The sequence below is a fragment of the Haliaeetus leucocephalus genome, unplaced genomic scaffold (assembly GCF_000737465.1).
Source record: "Haliaeetus leucocephalus isolate CR32 unplaced genomic scaffold, Haliaeetus_leucocephalus-4.0 Scaffold233, whole genome shotgun sequence".
Taxonomy (NCBI): domain Eukaryota; kingdom Metazoa; phylum Chordata; class Aves; order Accipitriformes; family Accipitridae; genus Haliaeetus; species Haliaeetus leucocephalus.
The window spans coordinates 239972-263717 of NW_010972669.1; the positions used below are offsets into that span (position 1 = coordinate 239972).

A 23746-nucleotide genomic window follows, 5' to 3' on the forward strand; every position below is an offset into this window, starting at 1 on the left:
TGCCAGATTGGATTCTGCCTCCTGCTGGATGAGGTTGAACTGTAGATTACTAACACCAGTGCTACATAATCCATTCTATGAGGACAACATAGCCCAATCTTTTTTTGTGCCCTTCACAGCAGGTCAGTCAAATTTCAATGAATCTGATGCTATATTTTTTCTGTGAAACTTTGTGATTCAGTTTACTCTGTGACACAAAGCTGCTTATACCTCACCAGAGGTAGAGCGTCAGTGATGGAGGGATGGCCTCTTGCTTCTGAGAGATCAGCTGAACAAAGATAAAGTATGAAGGGCAACCTTACAACAATGAAATAGAGCAGAGGGCCACAAGCAACAGCTGCCATCTCATCCAGCGAACTGAAACAATGACTACTGCACAGAAATGTTTAAGGGTTAAAAACTTCAAAGAGAAATACCCTTCACTGACTTAAAGGAAGGATTACATACAGCCTGAAATGTTAGAATTGCTTTCCATGCAGTAGTAATCTATTTGACAGGAAGGTTTATCTTAACAAGGGCTCTGGAAAATCATCTGGAAAGGGTATGCTGTCTTACAGTAAGCCTCTGAATATTCCCCAGTCATGCTCAAGAAGCAGATGAATGATTTGGGGAGCTAATGGTAAGACCATCATCAACAACCCACTAGGAAATAATAATTAACAGAATTAACAGTTCTATAGTTATGCAGTAACATAATTTCTTTAAGACCAACAGACACCTGAGTTCCTCCAGGAACAGCAAATCTCTTCATGTTAGTAATTTTCCTTCACATGTCCTAATCCATCAGGCACAGGCTGTACATGTTTGAACTGAAGACAAGTGGAAAGAGCTATTTGTATTTGAGGAACAAATAAGGGCCTCCTTGATCTCAGAAATATCACAAGACCATAGTTTACAAAACTTTTAAGAGAAAACAAGCTATTGTCTTACTTTAGAAATGTTGATAAAATTGAGTGGACAAATATATATAAACATATATAATATGTTTATAATGTCTCTAATATAAACATATTTTCATCTAGGATGTTTTGTGTCCATAATATCATACAGTCCCATAACATGGTCCTTCCTTGGATGGCAAAATGCTTCACCATTCTGAGGTACAGTCTCTGATGTACACACTGGAAAACCAAGGCAGAGGTGATTCTCTGCATAGAATATGCATCTTCTGAGTCCTAGCCCTCTGTTTTTCAACTGGGATTGTCATTACTCTATGGAGAGAAAGAACTAAAAAGACATTTCCAGTGGGAATATGTCATTTTCACTGCTTACCTAACCTGGGTGATGTTATTGTGTTAACATTAATTTTCTCATTGCAGGGGTGGAGATGACAGGGTCTGTAGGCTGCAGGCTTTTCTGAGGAAAAGCATTCATTGCCATGCCTTCCCGTGATCTTGTGCATGCACTGGATGACTCGGGACTGCATCCCTTTGCCACAGGTGACAGAGCACTGGAACACACAGAAGACACACATTCATTGGAAAGGTATTTTTGCCTGTAAACATGAAGGTGAAATGCCAGTCCAGCTGAAGTCAGTGGCTGCTCCTTCAATTGTCAGCATTCCAAGATTTCTGCCTTCCATTCCATTAGCTAAATGAAAAACAATTTAAAATGCACAAATAAATTGGCAGTATTTATTGAAGGACTGATTCCAGCATCCTGTTGCTGTCAAGGTCCATTTTGTAGAGCCTCTGATGAAACTGAAATGCAGCAATGTGCCTGAAGGGAGCAGAGGCTGTTCTCCTGTATCTGTATTCTAATTTACTCTTATTAGAGGTGAATGTGATGGAAAAAAAGAAAATGCTCGCAGGCACTGACACAGAGAAGCATTTTTAATTAAGCCATTACTCCTGCCAGTGCAAAAGTGCTTTTCCTACTGAGCAGAGTGTATGCCTCCCATCTTTGCATCACATTTTCATGTTTTCACTTGTGTTCCACAAATGAAACACACAATGAGATATGCTGCCTGGCCTTTAATCAACCTTCCCATCTTGTTGCCACAGAGAATGAAGTGAGAAAATAAAACAGCTGAGCACTGTAACGACAGTAATGTTCTACTTGTATCGCAGTAACATAATATATTAGAACGAAAACTTGGGCAGTGCTGTACAGATGCATAAAAACCTATTCCAAACCAACAAAATACATGCTTTCCCCTTTGCTGACGTTTTGTGAATAAAATTTCACAGGGCATGAATTATTTTTGTGTCCGTTGACATATGTTCTATTGCTTTATCTACAAATTCATTCAAAAATTATGTATTGCAATTTTCTCCTACCTGCTAATGATTTTGATTCAAGTACCCACAAATTTCATTAAGATTTGGAGAAATTTACTATAGAGGACATCTTCAAATATTAATCAATTTCTTGCAATGAATGATATGAGCACTGGCTGAAAATTTATGCCACCACAATCCACATAATCCTAAAAATATTTTTATTCTAAAAAAAATCTTAATTACGTAAATATTCAGTACACATTTCCTCGGGAGGCCTCAAGAGGCAGGTGAAAAAATATTGAAATGAGAGAGAAAGACAAGGAGAGTGTGCTATAACAAAACAGGTTTCCCAACCATCCTGTCTCAAGATGGAGATGGAGAAGTATAGTTTTCTGAAAAGAAAGAATAAATTTTGAGTGTAGGAAACACTAAAGGGGTTTTTACCCTTTAGGCTTGTTATCTATGTGCTTTTGAGTGACATTTTAAAAACTGTTACTTGGAGGAAAGATTTACACATGCCAAATGCGAAATAGAGGGCTTGTACCCAAATATGTACATCAAGAGAAGTAAGACTTGTGTCTTTTGGACTCTTGAGACTCAACAAGGTCCAAAGCACACTTCAACTTGTAACCACATGAAATCAAATACTGGCATTCTAGTGTGCTGCTAGAGGCAGCAAGTGGACTTGATTTTGCTTCTGTTCTCAGTGATGTATATCAGGAGTAACTCCATACAGTCAATAAAGAACTATAATTTCTTGCAAAGTTAGTCAGATACGGCCTGCATGAGCCAAGGCATGCAAAGATATTAAATTATGAATACATAATTTTCTATTCAACAGCAAACACAGCTTAACATATGGACAAATATGCTGTTTACAGGAGGGAATCCAGCTAGTACTTAAGTCTGTTCAAAGTAGATGTCTGTCATCAACTTTGAATTTAGTGTACTACTTTTAAATTGCATGAGAAAAAGCCTCTCAACAGAATTCCTTTTCCTGAATTATCTGCCTTTTCCCTATGCAGCAAAAAATAATCTGACTTCCTACAATGGCCAACATCATGCATATGGTAAATGTGTATAATCACACATATACATACCCAAATTTGATCACCAGTAGCAGCCAGAACATCAATCTTAATCTTGCAAAAATTCCAGCCACTTCTTGGACTCCTCTCTCCATAATTTCAGAGAGGTTTCTCTTTTGAATATTTTAATGGAATATCATGTGAGACAATGGAACAGTGAAGTTAAAAAAACCCTAACAACACAAAAAAACCCCAGACCTGAGAACGAAGGAAAGATGAAGGTAATATGATGAAGGTAATACAATGAAGGTAATAAAATGAAGATAATCTTTAAAGATTTTCACAATGATCTTAACTTAAGAGTAATTTTGCACACAGTATTGTATTTTTTTTCCCTTCAGTAAAACACTTGCATGTCTATTAACCGAAGCTAGAGTACGTGTGAGCTTGTAGTATGTATGTATCTTCTTTTATCAGCTACAGAGGAGGAGGAGAAGACAGGCAGGTGGATCTGGTACATAAGATCTCCTAAAAATAATTTATCTGTCCTTAACCTTTGGTTATCCTAAAATAAGTAGGTGCAACCTAGCCATCTGGAGTACTGGAGAGAGAATGGGATTTGAAAACACTAGACTTCTGCTGACAAAATGGGCTCCAATGGTTTATCTACTAATTGATAATGCACAACAATTCATCTATGCAGGTGCCTTTGTGAAGAGCACCCTGTCAGCAGTCATGTCTTCTCTATATCAGATGAGCTCTGGCTTGAAAGCTTCTCATGACTGCAACTGAGAAAATATGCAACAAGCAGACAGATCTCTCTCTTGGCTAATCAGTGTTTAGGGCCTGAGTTTCTATGCAGAATTTGGCAAGATTTTGGCATTGAAATCTTAACTGGTGAATTAACATCCTTTTAATGACTGAGTTGTGAGATATTTCAAAGAGTGTTATGAAGCATTATAATGTAGTTTTCTATCCAAAGCTGTATACATCTTGCTAACAACTAATTTTAGTCTTGTATGACCTAGTTATTAACATCCCAACTTTAGAGGAAGAAACTGACACTAAAGGATGATAAAATAAAGTGTCTCAGTTCATATAGGAAATAGGTGGCAAAGCAGGAAATAAAGTAAGAAACTTGCCTTCTGTTTCATCTTCTTTTCTTATCACAGAAATGTACTAATTTTTAACTTTGTGTTTATTCTTATTTTATAAAACTGAGAATTTTTACTAAGTCTTGTAAGATATTTGGGGAAAATTGTGAAGAGGCAGGGCTACCACATTGATTTGCAATCCAAAACTTTCAAAGCCAGCCTGATCAGTTTACAAGTAAAGAGAGGTTTTTCCAAACCACTAGTTTTTTAAAATCAACCAGGGATTTGATAGTCAAGCTGTGCTCTTCCCAGTTCACACATCATCATCATCAGCAGTGTCTGACTTCAGAATTAAGAATTCTACTGATTTGAAGCCAGAAAAAAATATCTTTTTACCATATCTATATTATCTCACATTCAAAGTAGCATGAAATAGTACAAAATAGGGAAAACACACTTCAGGTATGGCATTTAGCAGTGCATTTGCTAGCTACACAGACAAACAGTGAGATTTCTGTTTGTCTCCATGAAGTGGTCTTAAACATGAATTTGTATTGCAAATACATCAGCCAACTGCTGGTATAACCAAGACCAGCCACTGAATATTGGAGGATAAAAGGAATCCATAATATTTTTTTTTTTCACTCTGCAAAGGTATGGACTTGGTCCAATTTCACTAGTAGACATCTCAACTTCTGCAAACCAGCTAGATGCAACTCAGAGCAACAGCTCTGACCCTCATTTTGATACTCATTTTACTACATAGGCATGTGTACTATCTAGCTGAAGCAGACTCCTCCAAAACTGTCTCCTAAGCTTGTCTGACTTTTGGATTTCTCTCACTGAAAATATTGAACCTGAGGCAAATAATTTTCACTGGATGTGCAGCTGTCACATTTTAGGTAGCACTTGTGGTATGTAGCTAAAGCTGCATAGCTTCTGTATACTTCTGGAGTTTCCATGTTTAAAACTGTAACAAAGCTTTCAAGTTACAGGAAAGAAAAAATACTTTCACTTTTACATAGTTAAGCTGTGAATTTAATCAGAAAGCAATCTATCTGTCAAAACTGCTTGTATTTTCCATGACTTTATATATAAATAGATATATTAATATAAGGCTTAGTACACAAAATTTACAGAAAATGCCCACTCCAAACCAATCTGTAGCAACTTGCATCAACTCAGCAGATCTCAGATTAATTTCAACCCACAGCTTTTATTACTAGTGAATGAAGAATACTTTTCTATTGCACTTCTTCCCACTTCCTCCACCTCCCAAATGTCACTCTTGCACATGCTGTACTTTTTTTTTCTGGTGGTGAGTTAGATTTTACTTCTGACTGTTCAGATGACCTACACTTTAAGGCCATGTAGCTGATTAGTAAAAATTCCCGTAGGACAACTGTGTTTGTAGGTTTAGACTAAATGTTCTAATACGCAGCCAGAAGTTTTTTATGTGGCTGTTAATCTGTGCATTTTGGATGCAGTCCTAAAGGTACTGTAAAACCGTTCAAGCAGCAAGACATGTAAAACATTCCTGTTAAAGATTACAAAAAATTCCTGGATAAATATAGTTAACAGCTATTTTTTTAAAAGTTTTTCTTTCTTTCAAATAAAATCTACCCACCCTGTTTGAATTTTGTCCTACTTTTGAACTTCTTTTAGACATAATTTCAAGGACAGAAACCTAGGCGTTAAATATAACAATCCTTACACTTGGCATGCACACCCATTACCCAAGATTCCTTCTTCCTGTTCCCTGCCAAAGATATATATTCTGGAGAGAATACATATTCCCAAGGCCAACAGCTGAGGAAGGTGCTGTAATGCCTTAGCCGCTTCCAGCTGGCCTTCGTAAGAAGTAGGAATTCCTAAATTAAGGGAAAAATTGTCACTGGCAGACAGTAAGAGTCAAAATGCATCTTCCCGCCAAGACAACAGGCAATCATTGAAGAGGCTGATACAAGCCACAATGAAAAACTCAATCTGTGACAATATTAACAGAATTGACTTGGACAATTTCTTTTCAAGAATAAATGGATTGTTCAATAAAAGGTTTTTACAAGTCTAAGTAGCATTTAAAGTGGAGAGCGATGTGCTCATAAGGAAACTCAGTGATGAGTTCTACTGGAAATTATTAGCAGAGCATTCCTAATCATTTATGTATAGGTTCATCAGTTCCAGCATTTAAGTGGTTTCAACCTTTTCATAAAGTGAGTGTGAAACAAGGATAGCAAGCAACCAGACTTTAGCAACAGGATCCATATTTGCTAACATGCTTGCAATCTTTTTGTGTATCTTCTATTTTTATGAAGTTTCTTTTGAAGGCAGGTAGTAGATAAAGTGGTGCATTTATTTTCAACAAAGACTTTATACTGAGTTTAGCAATATTCTTAATGGTTACTAAATAAAGCAAATAATCTGCAATTTATTTAAGAACTTTTTTTTTTTATAAAGGCATTTGTGAATAGTATAACTAATACAAAAAGAGGGACTAACGGATCCAAACATAAGATGGGAGTCTGAGTTCTCCCATGCATCATTTCCAGGAAGGTCTTTCTGCCTCTCTCATTTCTGACACACCCAACACCTCAGTATGTGAATGCCAAATTTAAAATTCAGAACTTGTGCTAAGTTTAGCTGAAAAAATTCTGCTGTTGGTCTCTCCTAAGTTTAGCAAGTTTGAGTTGTCATTATTTATTTTATTTTTCTTTTCTCCTTTCATCCCCCTCCCCCTTTTTTTTTCTTTTTAGCTCTTCTTTCTGGAGTAATAATTACTAGTGGATAACTGTTCAAAACAGGTAAGATTTTAAAGTAAGATAAACAGAGCCCCAGGTCACGTTTGATAAGTTTGGCTAGAGATAGGGTTCCTATGGAGGAAACCCTCATCATCTCATCTCAAGAATCTGGACCTTTCTTTTCTTTTTTTTTTTTTTTTTTTTTTTTAAATCCTTGTTAGCCTCCCATGCAGAACAATTTAGTTGTTTGGTGGATGATGCGAAACTGCCTTTGGTAACAAGACAAGAAGCAACTGAAAGTTTGCAAGTAAAATTTGATTGAGGAAAACCAGGTAGAATTTGGTATAATATGATTATTAATGAAACAATAAAAAACCAAATCATTTTTTCTAGGACAGTATATAAAAATCTATATTTGAAAATATCATTACTCATTTACTCTGAATCAGTAGTGGGGTTTGATAGGCTTCAATTTTAACAGACTTGCTGGACTCGGCTTGGAAGTAGCAAATTCTTTGTCTATATTTGAAACCTAGGTTCAGTTCCCCAATTTCTTTCTTGGATGAACTAATGAAACAGAGTCACACACTTCATGATTTAAAAATCTTGATTGTCCCAATGAAACTAGTTTGGTTTTTTTGGACAGTTGGACTTATTAGTTCATTTAGGAAGCCTGCTCAGAGAAGTACTGGTGGGACAAGAATCTCCTCAAGCTCAGGGAAGGCTGATGCCACAATATACGTCTTACCATACTGTGCAAGGAATGGGTAGAAGACCCTTGAATTTTGAAGGGAAAATTTCTTGCAAGACTAGTTTTCTAATGTGGCACACAGGATAGATTTAAATCTCCCTGGAACCAGAAAAAGAGCAAAAGGGAAGGGTATTTTTTTCTGGTGGATTCTTCCACCAGCTTTATACTCACTTAAAAGCCTTTATCATTAAGATTTTCCTTTCCTCCACAAACAGAAATCTGATTATGATTGTATTATTTTCTAAAAAAATACTAAGATAAAAGTTCCTGAAAACTTCAAAAAGTGAAGACTAAACTTCAGCATTAAGCAGCAAAAATTCCATGTATGATAACCTGTGGTCCTGGTCTATAAAAATGACAGACAGTATTACAGCCTCTCATTCCCCCCCAAATCAAGGAAGGTATCAGCATTTTTCTCTCATCATTATGATCTATGTCAAAGCATGGACAAAAACTGTAATACCGTAATAGATAAAGGAAGTGATGTTTCTCTGTATGCTCCAGATGTACTTTACTTTAACATGTTTTTCAATTTTGTATTTATACTTTCTATAGAACTGTATTCAATACAAAATACCACATTTAAGTTTTAAGACCATTTTCAGCATGACAAATGATCAATCATACGACAGCATTCTACATGGCTGCAGTATTCTACAGTAAAAAGCAGAGATATTCAGCCTTATTAATAATATACAAATATATCCTCCGAGAACATTTTTTAAATTACAGGGCAATCTTGACTTTTCTATTAAAAAAAAGAGTTAGGCAATTGGTCCAAAACTCAAGTCAACAGTTTCACCACCACATTATAACCTTTTTTTTCAGGTAAAGGTGCCCAGCAAAATATGTATCCCTGCTTCAGCTTAAATGTGATAATACTCTCTAAACTGACTGAAGACCATCACAAGTTATAGATCTTTAGGGCAACCATAAGATTATTTCCATGCCTCTGAGTGATATGAAGCCTTCGCTTTTGTTTTCCCAGTTCTGTAAATTGTATTAATCCTTCATGGTTTCTAAAGGCAATACAGATACAAAGCTGAAACCAAATATTCAACTTAATTTTTTTAATAGAATAGATCTGTGATGGTTGTGATATTCTGAGATGAGGAAAGTAAAAGCAAGCCGTATGGTCACCATATCTTTATGATCTTTACCCTCCAGCCAAGGAAACAAACTCTAGTCAACAGCACTTTTACAGAACTACAGCTTGTTTTCAATGTCTACGCATATTTTATCAATTCTAAAGATACTAAAGGTTTGCCTAAGTCTGTATGTTACTTTTAAAGTACGTCAACGAAGAACCCGGAAGGAGACAATTATTTGTTAGAGCCATGTGATAAAACTGGTTATGGGAGAATTCACACTTAGTGGATTAGACTCAACATTACACTGCCAACATTTTGTAAAAAATCTTTTATATGGCATACTGTATATATTACTGCCATTAGTGCTTAGTGATACATAAGACATTATTATATCTCACACTTCCATATCTGAGAGATCAATGCATGGTATTTTGGCCGAAGATGACTTTCCATTGATTATAACTATCAAACACACAAAGAAGAATCTGGAAGCAGTTAGATTTGATGACCTCATAATTACCTTTATCTTCCTGATGAAATTAGTTGGAGTTATGTCATTCTGGACTGATAAAAATGAACTCTTAAAAAGAATTTGAAATATTAACCTTTGAGTATGCAGTTTAATGTTAGCATATATCACAATGCTGGTCTGCTGCTCTGTAGAAAACCTTCCAGGGAAAAGCATAGCTCATCAGCACAAAAATGTAATTAAGGGATTATGGCATTTCTAATGGAAAGACAATTTAAAGAACCCATTAAGGACATAAAGGAAATGTCATAGGAGGGGGAAAAAAACCTTTGAGAAACGCCTTTCTTTTCAAAGTTTCTACTATTCTATCTGTTTACTTTTCAGAAATCAAAAAAACAATGTCGAAAAGCTGTTTTGTACCACATAAAATTAAGTATTTGCCTTTAAATAACATCACACTATGTAGCACTCTCATTTTTCCAGTAGTATTACAAGTAAAAGAAAGACATCATCCCTAACCATGACTTTACTTCCATTCACCATATCCACCAAATTTTAAATCACAAAGATCTGAAGTGGTAGCAGGTAACTCAGCTAAATGGGTATAAAAGCTATTAAAAAAACACAACACAAAGAACTGAGAGTTTCTGAGGAAACTGAACCCTAAGGACTTTTTTTAGTGGGAATACTATGATCCCACATATTGCTTTTGAAATAAAAACCTTAAAAGAGAAACAGAGAAAATTACTTAGAAAAATACCTTAGACCTATCAATAAAACTTCCACCGGTTAATTTTCTCTTCAAAATGTCAAAACATTCTTCATTGGAAGAAAATGGATTTCCAGAAAATTATTCTAATTGCTTTATTGGTAGGAAAATGATACTGAACTGTAACACTTTCATTATGTTTGATGAGGTCACCCAAAAGCATGACTGTCCTGAGGGAGCTATCAGAGGGCCAGGAGATAGACAGTGTTGACCTGAGTTGTTGTGATCCTGTGATAAACTTACCAAAAAATGATCAATACGTTTGGGTGAACTCTGTTTTATGTCAACATTATTGGAAGTATTTGTGGCAAGATTAGATGAGGGAACTCTGGAGATTAAACATACATCTATGAACAACAGCCTGAAACAGCACAGATAAAGCAGAAAAGTAAATCTTTCTTACAGTATTTAAAAATATGTAATATTGCCTGTAATTCTTTAAAACTGGTTAATGAATAATGTTAAGTAGCTATTCTGATTCTGTCTTGCCAGTCAGAAATCACAGACTTTAATCTGAAACAATTATTTCAAAAGACATTTTCAAGAATTAGTTATTAATTGTAAAGTATTTTCAGCTAGTAACTAGTTACAAGCTATTAGAAAACAGTAAAAAATGAGAATCATACAGGTTAAAGCAAAATAACAAAAAATAAACAACAATAAATACTTTTGTGACAAAATGAGGACTTCATAGAAGGTCCAAGTTTATTGCAAGAATGAACACCTGAAGCAGTATTATCTACATTAACTGCATGAAAGATAGGATAAAAAAATGCATGAAAGGAAAAAGATTTCCAACACACAAAAATCAACTAGGTCCCACAAGAGCAGAAGAATTACATAAATTCTAACAAAACCCAAGTGAACTGGCTAAATGAATTACACATTGGCAGATATACAGTCAGAGAAGCTGACGAAAACATTTGGAGAGAGAGAGATGATCTTAGACATGGAGATACACCAGGCAAAAGAACACCTACTGGACTGAGTCTCAGCAGTGGACTGAGTAATTGAATTTTCCTGCACACATTGACAGCTTAGAATGACTTGTCAGCTATCTGAGAAAAAATCTAGGCATTAATCATGAACAGACCAATGAAATGATTTGCCCAATATGTATCACTAAGCAAAAGCAAGAAAGAACATTAAGACAGAAATTAAGAGTAATGAACACGCAGCAAAAGCCTATGCTGAAAAGATAAAAAAGTATGTGGTTCAAAATGTCAGGGAACTGGTGTTCTCCTCCAAACTGTGGGACCAGCCATGAAAAGTCAGACAAACTGCAGTATTTACTAGTTTGTATACTGAGACAGTCTTACAATGTAGACTCAGGTACATAATCAGTTACTGTAAAGAGACTGGAGATTCTTATGTAGAATGGGCTGTACATACATGACATTCATTTCAGTTAAGTGGAATTCTGAGAAGATAAAACAGAAGTTGCTGCTCTTGTTTGTCTTTTCCCTCCCTTTGCTGTCTGATGGTACTTCTAATTCCATTAGCTCCTTTCTTACTTACTTGTGATGTTATATGACGTATTTTTGCACATAAAGTCAGCATAGCTCCTTGGGACACTGAAATTCTGATGGTCAGTGTAGCCCCTATCTTATAAAATTTTGTTGAGAATAATCTTTTTAGACAGAGCCTGACTGAGCAAAAATTAGTGTCAGCACAATGACACTGAAAGGATGCTCAGTGTTACTACTCTTCCTCAGTCAGAATAGTACTCTGGGATATGCATCCTGTTACTTGGGCTATAAAGTTCTGCATTGTAATTGTTGTGCAGTAGAGTGTTAGAGTAAAGATTTCACTGGTAAAGTACCATTTATCTACCTGCTGAACTATGCATCAGCCTTGCAGAAGACTGTTCAAAGATCCCAGCAACCCTCAACAAAAATTGGTAGGCATTTCTGGGAAAGCACATAGCAAAGTCCTGGATATGGGGCATCGCTTCTGTTCAGCAATTCCCAAGACTGTATTTCTTTACTTAAATCTGTGTTTATATGCATATGTGTGCATATGTAAGTCCCCTGCAGCAGTAATGCCTGGCCTGGCACTATAAGGCTCACAACCAGAAAGGTTTGGGAATTGGTATTTTGCCTGATCTAGACTGCACTAGAGTGGCTTGGAAGACAGCAGCAGTGGCAAAGGGGGTGATGGGAAGATCCCACTGCTGTCCTTTGTAGCTGCATGACACATCTCCTGCTAGGTGTGAACTTGTCTCCTTCGCCTGGCCTTGTTTGCTCCAAGACATCACAACGCCCAAATGTTGAAAGACAGCACTGAGTAAGCCTCAGCACAAGCACGTGGGTTCCTGCTATCTTCTCTGTGGTAGAAACACTTAATGGTTATTCAAAGGCATCCTACTTGAACTTCTACCTCTAATAGTTATAGCTAAGGTGTTGGTTTTATTTTTCTAATTCTAGTTTTCTGGTTTCTAATTCATTTTTTTCCCCCGAAGGTAACCTCCATCTCCTTTTTAAAAACAAGATCTAGTATCAAATTTTAATCTTGCAATACAAATGTACATGTATGATTTTCTCTTTGTGAAGATGTTGGGTAAATGCCATGATGCTTTAACAGTTTAGCCAAACTTTCTCCCTGAAGCAACACCTTTGTAATACTCTGTAAAATTTCAAGGAGCCTTTCACCTAGTTGGTCCAAAAAAAGCCATTCCAAAAACTTACCCAGTTGACAGTATCTTGTTTCACCAATTCACTTCTCATGAAAATATTTTGGCTTAATTTTTAGGAGCTGAAGCAATTAATTTTTAGTTTTAAAGAATGCTTAAAAAATACTCTTATCATTCTAGACATTCAATATTTTCACCTCATTGTGTATAGTCCAAGACAATTTTTAAAATCACATAAAAATTGTTATAAATTAGCATTTTGGAAATCTGATATATGCAGGTTTTGGACTCCGGATTACAACTCTGTTCATCACCATTGAAAAGGGCCATTAATGCTAACAGACAATATCAGCACTTTTTAGGCTGCCAAACACCCACACTCTAACTTTTCAGTAAGGCTGTAGGAAGAATAATTTCTTCAAACAGTCATTTGTATGGAAAGAAAGGTGTCAGATCACAATGCTCAGTGGATTCCCTGGATCTCTGAATCCGGTATACCACTAAAATACCTATCACAGCTACCTAAGCTTTTGGGCAATGTCAGATTGTAGACAAGCTGCCTATAAGGGAGGTAATTAAAGAAAGTAAAGGGACAGTTGGTTGTCAAGAATAGAAAAGAGCAAAATAGAGATCATGTGTACAGCATGGATACCTACGGTCTAATTCAACTTAAGATAAAATGGGCTGCCATGTAGAGTGAAAAGTTTTTTTAAAATTCGTGCCAACTGACACAGCAATTTCTGCTTCACTAGAAATAGAAGTCTGCTTTGATGATACAGACACATCATTCTCACACCAGTAAGCCAGAGTCCAGTCAATCATACCTGTCAATTTTAAGGAATGCCAAACACTGGTAAGGCAAATAGCAGCTAGACTGCTTCGCTTATAGCTGTGGTTTCAGGTGGTAGGTAGAATCACAAAGGATATGGCTGGAAGGAGCACCCAGAAAATTTGTAAAGCCTCCCAAAAGTTCAAAGTCTACTAATACTAACAATATGTGACTCTGAAATATTGCTGGGCATACATGGAGGAAAACGTCATTTATTTATAAAGTTCTCAATTATCTATTTTAGCAGCATTTTTATAATTTTACTTCTACTACCAGGGAGTAAGAAAAACCCAGCTTGTTCAGGTATATTTCAGATGTCCTTTTCTTTTGGAATTTCTTAGACTTACTTTAACTGTTAATGCTTATGAAGGTAACTTAGAAGTCAACTTTTTCAGGACTGATTTCTGTCCCTACTGTGCATCTCAGCATGCCTCCCTGAAAACCACTCTTTAAAATCAGTGCAGCCCAAAGCAATTTCATACAACTGCTGAACTCATCAATGTTTTACCCTTTTCTTTCTCACACAGGCAACAACAGGGGCTGTGTAAGTGAATCTCCTCTTTCCCCATAGCACTCTATCAGACGGCACCCTGCAGCATGCTGTACACCTTGCAGTGAGACTGTGGCTGTACAGACCTGCTTAAGCATGGGTCTGTATTTGCCTCTGCTACTTGCTGACATCTTCCAGGCATCCTCTTCTAGCTATGAGGGTTGGTTTTTCATGTTCCCCTTCTTTTTTCACTATACCATTCTCTTGTACTCCATGAGAAGCACCCACTTCTCTACTTCTTGAAGGGAACATTCAAAACAAATGTATAAAGGCTGTACCTTCTGCTTGAGACCCTCTCCTAGGACACATAGGAAAAAAAAGAGGAGCTGTTATCAAGTGGATTTAAAATTTTTTTTCTTTCTTTTCCTTTTCATTATGCAGTTGATTATATAGTTCTCCCCCTACCATGTCACTTGTCAGATAAGACTGCAAGCATCTTTCAGCAGGAACTGTAAGCTTCTTTTGCTGTTTGTTCATGCTTTATTTTTCTATGGGCCCTAGTAAGGCTCAATCCTGATGGGAACTGTTGATGTGCCACAACTTAATTTTTTTCTAATATAATGCCACTTACAGATAATGCAATTCAAGAAACAAAACAACATCTGCCCACAATTACTTTTTGATTCCAGTTTGACATTCCCCAAAACTTTGCTTATCCTAAAGACGCTTGTAGCAGAAAAACCAGCAAAGTTGTCCCAGTAGATCTAAGCATGATGAAGATACAAGCATTTCCCATTTATGTGTGATTTTGTGTGTGTGCAAAATGGGTAATGTCTACTTTCAAAATCCTTTTCAGTCTTATCAGTGCTTTTGCATATTATTAAGGGTGGTCTTGTTCTGTTTTACTAGAAACAAAGATGACATTACGTTTATTTCAGGCAAAATACTACAGTACATTGGACTATTAAAAAAAATATCTCTCTGAAACAAATAATGTTAATATTACAGGATTGGTTAGAAATGTACAAAAACCTCCCCACTCTCATTTCATTATATTGACATCTTCCATATGATTTGCTCATACTTCATTTCTGAAACAAAGACATACCTCATTTGCTGGAAACTAACTGTATAATTAACTCAATATAAAAGTTATTAACATGATGCCAGTATTATTTTGACTTCTATTATTTCACAAAAGTCACATAATTTCTCTGTCCATAAGTCTATTAATAGTACCATATTTTGACTCATGGCCAGCACTGTTCCATTCCCAGAATCCAAAAGACCTAACAATTTTGGATGGGGAACCAAAGAATAAAACCAAGGCTAATTACCTTGTCAGTAAAACTGTAACATTAATATTATCCAAACTGTATTTTTTTTAATTGAAGGAGACCAAATCAGTTGAGTCTATTTGCTATGGAAATTTAGGGGTTGTTTAAATGTTTAAGCACACAGTTTAAAGGTTGAATGTCCTATGCTGTTGAATAGCTGGCAAAAAAAGAATTTGTTTTTTTTCTTCTCTCCATTTTCACAGGGTCTCTGATTGCGACAGAAGAGAAGCAATCCTTATCACTGAGAGCTGCTTTTTATACTACTCAATTGGGATATGTCTCTGTGACCTGTTGGGTTCACTCTGTTTCCCTGCAACAGCTGCACACTTGACTTCCACCTCAATACACACACGCGCACACACACACACACACACACATTCTGGGACTCACTGGTGTAAAAAGCAAGCAGTTGCTTTAGCAGATTAATATTAGTTCCCCATTTTTGCTTCTTCAGGCTATGGACAAAGTCCACTCTATCCCAACTGTTGGGACCATTATCCCAGATGTCATATTTGACTCCTCTGCATCTCTGGTCTAACAGATAGATACTATTTAGAAATCCTGGTGCTGCTGCTTCTTTAGTTTATACTGAATGCATCGTCTTTCCAGCTTTCATAGCCAAATGTCTTTTTAGAACTTAAACCATATTATCTTCTCTGGTCTCCTATACACACATACTTTATATTTCTTCATCTTACTGATGGCTTTTCCTAAATTCTACTCCATTGTCCAGTGTTTTGATACTATTATCCCCTGCTGAATGTCTCCAAAAGTTTCTGGTATAATATCACATCAAACTTAAGCTTTTAATTATTATTTTCAAACCCCAGTCTCCAAATTATTCTCCTTTCTAAAATTCATCCTGCCTCTCATGCTTCGTTTATTCCACCAATGTTCTGAAGATTCTAGATAATATAAAAAAAAAATATACACAGCTTCCTACATAAAGTACCCTAGACCTGCCCTTCAAGCACCCTATGCTGTTGACATTTAAGTCTTTTTTGGAGAATGACTTCTACAATGACATGAACTTCTCTAGTAAGCCAGGTAGATGTGTAAACATGCAGTTCACACACATTTCATTTCACCTCTTCCCTGCCTACTTGTTTATCCTTAGATGATAAATTCCTCTGAGCCAGTCCTCATATAGCCTTGAAATGGGTGGTAATGGGCAGCTTAGTAAAGGACACTGCTGCTAATAAGATGGAGCTACGCCTTGCCCTAATAGGTGCTATAGTAGCTATGAGCTTTACTCACCTGAAGGTAACTTTTACATTGTTAAATACGGTATTCCAAGGACGGCATTCACTGGGAGAAGACAATCTAATTGGTAATGTTGCTAGGTGCTGGCTCCAGAAGCTCATTTTGAGCCTTTATTCTTTACTTTTTCATCATACTCATTTTCCTCACAAGGCAGGCACAGAGCCCAACTGATGTTAAGAACACCAATATTTGGCGTATTTACCCACCTTGATGACTTAAGAGCTATTATGGAGTTTAATGCTACATACAGGCCAGGTTATACAGCATACTTTTAAATTAAGTCAGAGTTTTAGAAGGATTGATGTGTTTATTGACCTATTGGAGCTTGCAATTTTGGTCAAATTTTCTTTGATCTTGGTATTATTGTTAAAACATTGAGCAAAAGAATTATTTGATCTCTATGTGGCTGTACCTCTAAAACAAATTAACTCCATTACAGTACTATTATGATTATTAATAATGTTATCTTTTCAGTAATAGTGCAATTTAAGCTTCATTTAAAATTATGCCTTAGGAGTTCACGGGGAGCAGCAAAGCCAATAAGGATCACATTAAGCCTCTTGTTTCAATGTGTGAGAAGCGTCATTTAATTTTTTCAAGCCAAGTCTTGGCATTAGCTTGGGGGAACTTGGCTCTGCTCAAAGGAACAGCCTTCTGTCAGTGTCAAGAACAATCCTAAAGAGTAAGAACAGTGAACATAGAAGGCTGCACTGAACTTCTGAGTTAGAAACAAACAGTGAGCAAAGATTAACATTTATCTGAGCTTTCCATTTGTTTCCCCCATTGCAGACATATTAACATGTATGCCATGACTTCATGTTGCTATGTACTCTAGCAATGGAACAGAATAGTAACAGGGAATAAAAAAAGGAAATCCAAGTATATTTTAAATTGAACTCATGTCTCTGTAGAGAAATTAAAGTATCTATTTTTTGGTATAAATCTTGGAAAATCTCAGCTGCACAAGTCAGAGTCAGGCTGTATGTTAACTGTTCAAAAGGTTTTGTCGATTCCATATGAAATATTTCCTCATCTCCTAGTTTTGAAGTTTAAGGTACAGTTTAGGTGACAGTGTTACAGCTTTGACTGTAGGAGGAAAGCAGAACATACAAGATGTCAGTAAATTTTAAACAGGAAGAAGTAAGTTCTTGTACATTCGTCTAGGACGTGGACGTTTGTGAAAAGTACTGAATTAGAGACTAAAGGTCTTCTTTTATCCAGAGGGCACTGGGAACACAGTGTAACTGTCTGAGCATCCCCACATAGCCTCAGCAATCCCAATTTAAAAGAATGCTTCAACTAAGAAAGCAGATGGTCATCCCTCTATAGTCTACTTGCTGCTGGTGGTAGCGTTAAATGATGCAGGTTTTTACTGCAGTTCTGTGGCATGGAAGTGCAAATACTAAACTTCATTGCCAAACACATCTTCTTGTGAAAGTAACCCTGCTACTGAAGGGTTTAAAAAATTAATGGTTATACTACTCTGAGCTTTTGAAGTAACTAAGGTAGGGGCGTTATCTTCTAGTTTTTGTAAGGCTGTTCCAAAACATTTCCGAATATTTTAAATGATCACCACTATAAAAAAAAAAAATCATTTGACACTATCCTTTATCCTTTAAATGTGAAAAAAAGTAAAGAATATGGACTATATAGTAATGTGATAGTAACAACTTGTACCACATCGTCATAAAATGGGAGCTCCCAAGCAGAATTCTATGAAACACTAGTTGCCCACAGAGTACTTGCAGCTAATTCTTGGAAGGCTGGCTAGTCATACACTGTTGGCTATAGTCCTTGTTTCCAGCTGTTACATCACATGAAAGACAACTAAAAATACATTAAATACTTCTCCATACAAGCAAGTCAAAAACTGCTGCAGTAATGCTAGGCATTGAAAGTAGAAGCGTTGTGTGCAAAGTTATGAAAAGAAGCAGGGGAAAAAAAAAAGATTACAATCTCTCTGCTAAAGTGTGGTCTGTGATATGGCAAGAGAAAACACTGAGAAGGTTCAGTTTCAGTACTGCAGCATGTTCTGGATATTCAAAACTGTATCAGATGTTCAAGGTCCCAGTCCAACAACACATTCAGTCACAGATCTAACCAATATTTTCTGTTATAGTTTGGCCTATGCTTATGTACCTCACTGAAAACAAAACCCATATGCCAAGGAAATAATGTATTGACAGCTACGTCAGGTGCTCAGAATAGACAGTAACAGATGCTTCCTAGATATTAAATGGTCTGTGTAGAAATTTAATAGGCTAAAGGTGCTTCCTTATAAGGCCGGAGGGTGTAACATTGGAAACACAAATCAAGTGTGCAAACTGTGAGGTTGGAGCGAGCTGCAGTTTCTGGAGTTGTTTGCCTGCCTACTGACAACAGTAAATTTATACCAGATTTGCGTGATATTGAAGATTCATCTCACACTTTCTTCATATTTCTGATTTTTATTTATACTGTGGTCTCAGTGACTACATGTTTTGGGTTGGGTTTTTTCCATAGCCTTATTGTTCCTTCAGCTGGGAGACTCCTACACTTCTGATAAAAGCAATTTTTACAAATAATTCAGCTTGCAAAACGTAATATGCTGTGAAGCACTAGTATCAAGGATGCCTCACCTTAGACCAGTCTCCCATTCTCCAGACGTAGCATTTGGAATAGTCCTCACAGTCCTCTGCTTCTTTAGGTCTTGTGGACAAAACACATTTCTTGCGGGGATTGGTGCACCTCACAGTCCGATGCCGTACTCCCTTACCACACTTTACAGAGCACTACGGGAAAAAGATGTTTTTGAGGTTTCTACAAAAGTCACAGTTAGCCCATTTTATCCCCTTCTAATGACCTCTGCTAGGCTAACATAAATATTTCAAGACTTCAGTGCCTTCCCAACTTCCAATTTTCAATTGCATAGACACTGGATTTGTTAAAAACTAACAAAAGGACAAAAATTCTGTATAGGGCAGAATGATAATTGTTGCATTTTCAGCTAAAAATATATAATTAGCTCAAAAATTATTTGCTTAAGGAAAAACTAGGTTTTTGGATATGAAAACATCTGAAAAACTTATGATGAAGTGAATGCAAAATGTTATACTGAAAATATTAGGCAATCTTTGTTCTACGAATGAAAGGAAATATAATGAAAGAAAATCTAAATGTTCATAAAAATAAGATATGAAGCAACTTCAGAAAAATTCTGCTAGTGTCTAATAGACCTTTTTTGAGAAGAAAAAAGTTAAAATGGAAAAGTAAATATTCTAAAACTATGCAAGAATCCAGACTGAATTTGAATATTCAAAGTCACTGCATATACAGCATGTGAAAACTCTCTTCAACTTGCACAGAAGGTCTTAATCTATGTTTTTTTTTCACCATTCCCACTTACGCTGCCAAAAGTTATGCCATTTCCTTCTCAAAACATTATCACTGCTTTTGATCATCCCACTGCTTGCAGATCAAAACTCTCCTTTGCCAAACTGATTATAACTGCAGGAAGCAGTAATGGCTAGCTTCCAATATAATGGTGATAGTAGGAATGGCCATGGGAAACACCTCACTCTCAGAATATATTTATTGCTTCCAACAAAAACATGCTCACTTATTTCTCATCTCTTGAGTAAAACAAACCAACTAAACAATCTGCGTTTCTTTCTTGCACCTCTGTAAGTGAATATAATTCTTCTCACGACTAGCCCTTGCATTATAAACCTCTGTGTATCAAACCATTAACTGCTGCTATTTACTTCTCTTATCTCTACCTTAGCATCTGCTTTTCATCTTTGAAAACATTCCCTGTGTTTTAGCTCTTTCTTGCTTGGGGATCAAGGGGTGCTGCTGAGCAGAGGAGCCCAAAGAAGGGACTGCACCCACATTCAGAAGCTGCTATTTGTATTTTGAACCTGGAGGGACCCATAGCACAGCTTCTGGTATGGGAGGCAATCAGAATTGCCTTTGCTCTGCCAATAGAGGGAGAAGCTCCAAATAACGCCTTCAGCTTGTCCAGATAGCAGTGATAACAAACCCTTTCTTCCTCCACAGTCAATTACTTTTAGAAGTAGTATAACTTAGAAGAAGAAAGCCAAATGGACATGCACATTAGAAGATCTTAAATTAATAAAGCTTTTTGAATAATTACATTCTACAGCAACGCTTCAGGATGCAACATATGCGAAACTGTGTTATTTACAAGTCCTTTTGCCCACTGTTTGTGCTGTTCTTGGAAAAAGAGGTGAGAAGAGCAAGGAAGGGAAGGAAATGTCCTTCTTTGCAAGCAGCTACCCTCATAGCCTCTCTGAAGCAGAATAGCGGCAACCATCTGCTGATCAACATCCCTTGGTACAAAAGTATGTCAGAGATGTTCCTACTCTGAACTCGAGGTCTGGTAGCTGATAAGTGATGGCCTTAATTCCATTTACCCCTAGCTACTACAGTCAGGACATACTTGGTTATATGTGCTTGAAAACTGTCCAAAAGAAACTGTTCCAGGACATTAACTAGGTAAAATGTAGTAGTTCTACATGGCTGGTTTTCCTAGTCCCTGAACCCTTTGCCAAATCATTGCATGAGGACCATGAAAATCATTAGGCTGAGCTGTGCCACTTGCTGCTGAAAAAAATCTTATTCCCAGAAAATAGTAGGGCATAAATAATCACTGTGAACTATTTGTATAAATAAATGCAGCACCTCAGACCAGACTCCCGCCTCCCACACAGTCATGCAGTCCTGGCCTTCACAGCGCTGTGCAGAAGCGGGCTTTGGCCCAAGGCAATCCCTCTCCCTAGCTCTGATCAGGGTCCCATTTCTGAGCTGCTGTGTGCAGGCTACTTGTCTGTTCTGTGTCCCCTTCCCACATGTTCTTGAACACGGAGTCCATTCTGTCATCATCCATCTGCAAAGAAATACAGGCAATGCAGTAACAAGAAATCAGGAAGGGAAAACTACCATCACATCATCTTAACTCTCTTGCTTACCAGTACACACACCCAAGACATACTTGCATAGTTTCTGCCTCCTTTTAACTTCCACTTTGTTAATGGACTACTTATTAATCTAACATATTTTACATTAAATGAGGTATTAATGTTCATATCTTTTCATTCTCCAGCCCATTGTCCTTATGTTTTCATAGTCGTCTCCTCTCATTATAATTCCAATTAGAAAAGCTCCAAAATACACACACATTTTAAAGATGACAGATCACTGATCAGCCTGTTATTCTCTATCTATATGGTAAGTACATGCCATGCACGTAAAGTCCAGCATTCTTTGAAAATACTCAGTTGCACGACAGAATCACCCCTGCGTTAAAGGCTCATTGCTCCAGAGAAAGTTTAGAACTTCTTCACATTCTTCAGGTTTGGGCCTAACTCAGGTTGTGTAGTTTAAATCGCAGCAGCAAGGAAGGCTGATGCAACTTGGCAGCGCCCACATACCTGGAGAGCAATCGTTCTAGAACACAGTTTTTCCCCAAATGTTCTGTAGCTCCAGACTATGCCCATGTGCCCTTAAAAATCAAACAGCTCTGCCACTGATGCAGTACACAAATGTATCCCAGGAGACTTAGATTGCAAAGGAGAGTTTTTAGGAAACTGAGATTTAATGAATCTGTTCCAACCTTCTGTCATGCATTTGTTGTAAGAAAATAGAATATTTAACTAAGGATTTTTTATTATCAGTCCAGAGACTCAATTTATAAATCACAGCCTGTCATGATAATGCAATAGTTTAAGATACTTCTTGAAGTGCCAATAACAAACAACAATTTATGCAAGCGTATGCTTTAGTTATTTCTCTGTTGAAAGCTAACAATATTTGTTTTGTAAAAATCACTAACACAGTATGAAAAACTGGATATATGTTAAGTATCATGATACCTTTCTACATTTCTAAGCACAGCATCTCTGAGTAGCAATAAGCAACATTTAAAATGTTTCATTTAATAAGCTGGATAAAGTACAGAGCATTGAAAATTTCTAGTTGAGAATGCTTCAGAAAAAGATCAGACTATTACATTTCTATCCATTAAGTGCACAGTGATGTTAATACAATAAAATAAAGATCTGCTCAAGTATTTATATAATGAAATACAAATAATCCCTCCAAAGTGTAATGCCTTAGTCCAGGGAAGTCCAAAACTCAGTGGTGTGGTCTTACTTAAAATGTATCATATCCTGCATTTTATCAATTTCAGTATTTCATCCTTTCCAAGAAAGCCATGTCTTCTGGTTCATTTTACATACTTTCTTCAACAATATTTGCATTTGCAAATTTACTCTGCATTGTTTTCTTTAAAAACACCATCTACCTCTCCTCCAGATGACTGCAGTAGACCTATTCCAGTTCTTACTCCTGGGGATGCTAGCCAACTATTGCTAGCTGCTCTTGCCTCCCTTGAAAGGTGACAGATACGTTAACTAAGTCCACACAATACTTGGGGACTTCCTTAGTCATAATTCTTAGCTGCCATATGGAAATAGGTCGTCAATCTTTGAAATGAGTCACTGTGCCAGCCTGGCCAGCCAGGGCAAGGAGCAGGCTGCCAGTTCAGCTGCAGGGACACCAAATAGGGTGGGCTTTGCAGGGCACAGGCTGCATGCTGCAGCTGCCTCCTGGGGTGAAATTCAGAGAAAAAAATCTCCTCCTGCTTCTTCCAACATTCCACCATCAGACTCTAGTTCTGCCTATTCATCCACATACAAAGGGACCGGGGGAGAGGGAGGAGAGGAGGGAGGGGAAGCCTCCCTATACTTCAGGTTGCATAGTGTGCCCAGAGTTTACTGAGAGCTTTTAAAGGAGCGAAGCCTTGACTGAACAAAACACTAAAATATATCATTAATTAAAAGCATGGAATTAAATCCATCTTTATATAAACAGCATTTAAATTTCAATTTCATAGTATGCATCAGTCTGTGAGAACATTTCCTGAGGAAAGTAATGAGCCAATTTACTGAGTAAGAATTGATTTAGGCATGGTGCTTAAGGGCTCTCTTTCATTAAAACTCAGGAGAAACAACAGGCAGTGTTTCTGTTTTCC

At 36.9% G+C, this 23746-nt stretch overlaps 1 protein-coding gene across 1 annotated transcript in view; it reads right to left on the reverse strand.

Moving 5' to 3' along the window:
- ADAMTS19 (ADAM metallopeptidase with thrombospondin type 1 motif, 19) overlaps nt 1-23746 on the reverse strand; it is a 149477-nt gene that overhangs the window by 3084 nt on the left and 122647 nt on the right. The window contains exons 20-22 of the mRNA XM_010567967.1: nt 21397-21601; nt 19332-19484; nt 1273-1450 (exon numbers count right to left, since the gene is read on the reverse strand). Of these exons, the coding sequence (XP_010566269.1) occupies nt 1273-1450; nt 19332-19484; nt 21397-21601 (536 nt within the window). The remainder of the gene's footprint in view (nt 1-1272; nt 1451-19331; nt 19485-21396; nt 21602-23746) is intronic.